The sequence below is a fragment of the Penaeus vannamei genome, unplaced genomic scaffold (assembly GCF_042767895.1).
Source record: "Penaeus vannamei isolate JL-2024 unplaced genomic scaffold, ASM4276789v1 unanchor2817, whole genome shotgun sequence".
In the NCBI taxonomy this organism is placed as follows: domain Eukaryota; kingdom Metazoa; phylum Arthropoda; class Malacostraca; order Decapoda; family Penaeidae; genus Penaeus; species Penaeus vannamei.
Genome location: NW_027215805.1, coordinates 2,501 through 7,711, shown reverse-complemented (window position 1 = coordinate 7,711; position 5,211 = coordinate 2,501). Strand labels below are relative to the sequence as shown.

The 5,211-nt window shown below is 38.5% G+C and overlaps 2 protein-coding genes across 4 annotated transcripts in view; one reads left to right on the top strand and one right to left on the bottom strand.

The window, feature by feature from the left end:
• Positions 1 to 53: 53 nt before the first annotated feature.
• On the bottom strand, positions 54 to 4,051 carry LOC113816690 (protein lifeguard 1; the record flags this gene model as incomplete). The annotated part of the gene is given in 2 exon segments (XM_070120105.1): positions 54 to 160; positions 3,912 to 4,051. A coding segment is annotated over 1 exon segment (71 nt), but the record flags the coding sequence as incomplete, so codon positions are not given.
• Positions 1,767 to 5,211, top strand: part of LOC113816654 (protein lifeguard 1) — a gene marked incomplete at its 3' end in the record, with an annotated part of 4,160 nt that continues 715 nt past the window's right edge. Inside the window, 2 exon segments of one of the 3 annotated variants that reach the window (XM_070120103.1) lie at positions 1,767 to 1,913; positions 4,274 to 4,380. In XM_070120103.1, the coding sequence (XP_069976204.1) occupies positions 4,310 to 4,380 (71 nt within the window). 3 annotated transcript variants of the gene reach the window in all.

The following is a 5,211-nucleotide window of genomic DNA, read 5'->3' as shown; positions in this document are numbered from 1 at the left end:
AAAAGGATATTGAATCAGTGGGAAAAAAACATTCACAATCAGAATAACCTCACCTAATGAAGCCCAACCACATAAGTTCATTTCTGAGGCCATCATGGATCCTGTCTGCACCTATGGCGTACATGCTTAATTCGATTTCGGTCTTTTTACCAGGGGATAGCTGAAAAAAAACATGGGAAATTAGCAAAGCGTGTTGCTGAAATAAAGTGAATAAAGAATTTATTTGGTATTAACATTAACAATACTGAGACAACACTATGAGCAGCGACAATTATGACAACAGTAAAGGCAATAACACCGCGCTTAACTCATTCCAGTGGAATGACGCCACTCTTGTCTCTCTACGTTAGCCAGAATATGGAGGTTAAACTACGCTTCTGTTTTTATAATAACTGTTCCCTGATTTTTTTTCCCTTCAAAACATCGTTTGAGTAATATTTAGTTTAGGTTGGCATATAATTTGCCAACGATGGCTTGTCGCCAACCCTGGGCCGCTTGCTTGCAAAGCCAGCGCTCCATCTTTGAGCTTTTGCCACCTCATTTAGTCTAGATAAGCCTATACTTTCCAAACGATGAGTCAACGGTTTTCATTTCCTGATATCTTTTCCCTTCCTCAAAAATCTTTCTTACCCAACTCTGGTACACAATTCACTTAAATACATAAATCTTCAAGACTCTTTGCGTTCAGTGCATGGATATATGCAAAATAAAACGCATCGGAATAGAAGATGGTAATAAAAAGATTAATCAAATCTGAGGAAAAAAAGATGAAGACATGCTTGTTTCTTACTTTTTCTAACTGAATATATATATGCATATACATGTAATTTCCCTAAAACACTCCAATTAAACCCAAATTTCAACCCACATCCATCATACCTTATTCCTCTGAAAATGCTAAATAATGGAACGGAAAAAATTAAACTCTCACCGACTACACCGCAGTACACAATGACGAAACGGTTTTCGTTATCATATTTACCCCAAAATTCAGAGAGGTTAGTTAGCTTATATAAAGTTATTTGCACTGCATAACTGTTTCATTATTAATAAATGAGCCTGAGATATTCCTGGTCGTAGATTACTTATAAAAAAGGAATAAGTATTGGCGCATTTTACATTTAGTAATCACGTATCTACGTGCTTAAATTATTTCATTTTCCATTTGCACTTGGCTGATATCAATGATAAGTTTTGCCACGTCATTCTTTTATTAATATTATTGTCATGCTGCACCGTCCTCTTTTGATTGTTGGATTACATAAAAATAACTATGGATATTATCTGCAATATCAACTCATCTATGATTAATAACTTGAAACTTTGAACCACGAATTTGTAAACGATTTTTACGACTATAAAATGAATGAGCTTTCAAAACTTTCAAAACGAATTTTTTCTTTTTTTTCTTTTATAATCAGTCTAAATTAACAAGAGATATTAATTGAAAATGTTAGCATCAAAACAAAGATCTTTCCAAATATTTCATAACTTTCCTTTTATTTCAACATATTAAAAAGCGAGATTTGAAACCTCGGAAGTGCAACAATAATATAAAGTCTATAGTTCAAACACGTCGAAGATGGACACCCTATTGCAGATAATATTCATAGTAATTATTAATCATGCAATCAAACAAGACCAAAAAAGGACAGCATGCCTTAAGTGTCAATAATAATAAAAGAATGACGTGGCAAAACTTATCATTGATATCAGCCAAGAACAAATGGAAAATGAAATAATTTAAGCACGTAGATGTATGATTACTGAATGTAAAATGAAAAATAGGCCAATACTTATTCGTTTTTATAAGTACTCTACGATTATGAATTCCTTGTTTATTAATTGCAAATTCAACAGTTATGTAGTGGAAATAAACTTGCATAAGATGATTAACCCCTTTGTATTTTGAAGTAAGTATGAGAACGCAAACCGTTTCCAGTCATTGTGTTTTACGCTGTGGTGTGTGGATGTCCTACGTTTTCCGATCCATTATTTAGCATTTTCAGCGGAATAAGGTATGATGGATGGTGCTGACATTTCGGTTTAATTTGTAAGAGAAATTATGGTAAATCTAAGTAAGACAGACGCGCCTATTATTATTTTTTCCTCCTATCCCCTTCACTCTTGGGTGACCCGTGGAGAATGGGGGGTTGGAGGTAGGAGGGGGGGCATACACACGGAAGAAATAGCAGAATGAAAAGTGAAAATTTTGAAAAAAAAAATGCAAAATCCGAACGAGATTCCGGCGGCGCGCCGTTGCGAGATCGCCGGTGTCAGTGTTGCCAAAATCCCGACATTTCTCAACCTAACCTAACCAAAATCCCGACATTTCTCAACCTAACCAATCTAACCTAACCCTAACCCTCAACCTAACCTAACCTAACCCTCAACCTAGCCTAACCAAACCAAACTTAACCTAACCTAACCTAACCTAACCTAACCTAACCTAACCTAACCTAACCTAACCTAACCTAGCCTAGCCTAGCCTAGCCTAGCCTAGCCTAGCCTAGCCTAACCTAACCTAGCCTAGCCTAGCCTAGCCTAACCTAACCTAGCCTAGCCTAGCCTAGCCTAACCTAACCTAGCCTAGCCTAGCCTAGCCTAGCCTAACCTAACCTAACCTAACCTAGCCTAGCCTAGCCTAGCCTAACCTAACCTAACCTAACCAAACCAACCTAACCTAACCTAACCTAACCTAACCTAGCCTAGCTTAGCCTAACCTAGCCTAGCCTAGCCTAGCCTAGCCTAACCTAACCAACCTAACCTAACCTAACCTAGCCTAGCCTAACCTAACCTAACCTAACCTAACCTAACCCTCAACCTAGCCTAACCCAACCCAACCCGGACCCCTTTCCCTAGACATATTTCCCGACCCCTCACCTGGGGATATTTTGCAGTACAAACGAAGCATACCTTCCAAACCCCCGTATTTTGTATTTTGCAGAAAGCTCACAGTACATTCGAGACGGTTCGAGACAACGAGGTTTGTGGACTGTAGTGAGGCAACTTTTGAATTTCAATTAAAGCACAACCTGTGAGGTCCCCACAATTTTATCAACTTCCCCGACATGTACGAACTCTAGTCAATAATTATGTTATACTTTCCTTTGTAAATATAGTGCGGCTGCCTAAATTAGTATTGCCGAAAAGGTATGGTGGATGGTGCTGACATTTCGGTTTAATTTGTAAGAGAAATTATATGTATATTATGTGTATAAAGAAAGAAAAGTATGTCTTCGCCGTTTTTTTTATTCTTCTTTTGATTACCCATTTCCTTTTCTATTCCGAGTGCATTTTATTTTCAATATATCCGTGCACTGAACGCAAAGAGTGTCTTCTTGAAGATTTATATATTTAAGGGAATTGTATACCAGGGGTAGGTATGAAAGAGATTTTCGAGTAAGGGAGAAGATATATCAGGAAATGAAAACCGCTGACCCATAGTTTGGAAATTATTGGCTAATAAACTAAAAGTGAAGGCAAAAGCTGAGGTAGAGCGCTGGCTTTGCAATCACGTGACCCAGGGTTTGCGCCCAGCGGCCCCACTCAGTCGTGAATGAGTATTGGTATAACAGGTATAACAGTATAACAGGTGGAAAGGAACTGGCCACCCTACAGCTTCATGTTTCTCTACGAGCATGCCCCCTACATCCACATGGATATGGGACGACTTCAACATTAAACTAGACAAAAAGAAAAGAAAAGAAAAAGATCAGGGAACGGTTATAAAAAGGGCGTAATTTAAACCAGTGGCGTCCTTCCACAGGAATGGGTTAACAAGCGCGGTGTTATTACCTTTATTATTGGGCGCAGAATACTTACAGCAGCCGTATTCGCTTATCCATATTCTAGAGTTACGACAGTCCACTGCGCATGCGCATAATCTGATCATTATGGCAATTACTTACGTTTGATGAGCCCTTTACCCATTTCCAACCTAATCTAACCCAACCTAACTGGATAGGTTAGATTAGATTGGTTAAGTTAGGTTAGGTTGGTTATTCGTGTCGGCCGCCATTTTTGTAGAATGCGAAACCCAAATCCAAACATCCACCGCAAGCTCAAAAGGCACTGCCGTAGCACTGCCGCAGATAGTGCTGATTACGGCGGCCGTAACAATAGATAGTGCGTTGTTTATTGTTGCCATAATCGTGGCTGCTGGTAGTGATGTCTCAATATCGTTCATGTTATTATCAAATCTATTCTTTATTCACTTTATTTCAGCAACAGGCTTTGCTAATTTCTCGCCGTTTTTTTTTTTTTTTTTCAGCTATCTCCTGGCCCAAAAACCGAAGTCGAATTAAACATGTACTCCGTAAGTGCAGACAGGAGCCCTGCTACCTTCAGAGGAGAATCCATTCGGTTGAGCTTCTTTGGGTGAGATTATGCTGATTGTGAATGTTTTTTTTTTTCCACTGATTCAATATCTTTTTCTCTTCTGTTATATCCCTGTTTCCTTCTTTCTCGTTTGCTCTCCATGCCTTACGCTGTCCAAGCACTGATCTAAAAAATAAACACTGAATCGAGAATCTATTGTTTACTAGGTGAAGCCTGCCAAATTCAGTGGTCGCCATCTTACTCGGACCCACAGAGCTGTGGGGCCGAGTGAAAAGGCCTGTTCAGAATAGAATGTCAGAGGATAATTTAACGGATAATTTAACAGTCAAAATTTGACTGATTTACATCTACCGTTGAGAATTAATAGTGTTTTGCAGCATGATAGAAATAGGCCGAGAAAGGTTCTGAGTTCACATTTTGGCGTAGTGGAGCGGCCAAGACCCTCCGATAAACAAATTTTAGGTTTTTATTTACTATCTAAATTGATTTCCCAAGCTACAGAAACTATTAGAATTTTCCAGGCTGGATCCTGTTAAACCTAGTCAAGAATGTCTGGTGTATGCCAGTCTGGTAAGTCAAGGATGTCATTTAAATGAAAAAAAAAAAAAAATACCTACCATCTTTTGGAGTGGCAATACCATTCCATGGCGCAACTCTAAGTCACCTGGAAAGCTGGACTATAAAGGAGGTTTGGCAACTAGCATATTTCCTTATCTGGGTAAATTTGATTAAATAAATTAAAAAGCACATGTGACTACTATTTTCTGTCATAACTTATTTCAGAGTCAAACTTTTTGTAGGAGTCATGCAGTTGTTCCATCGCAGTAACTAAAAGCTACTTACGAGTGAAATATCCTTCGAAACTGCCTT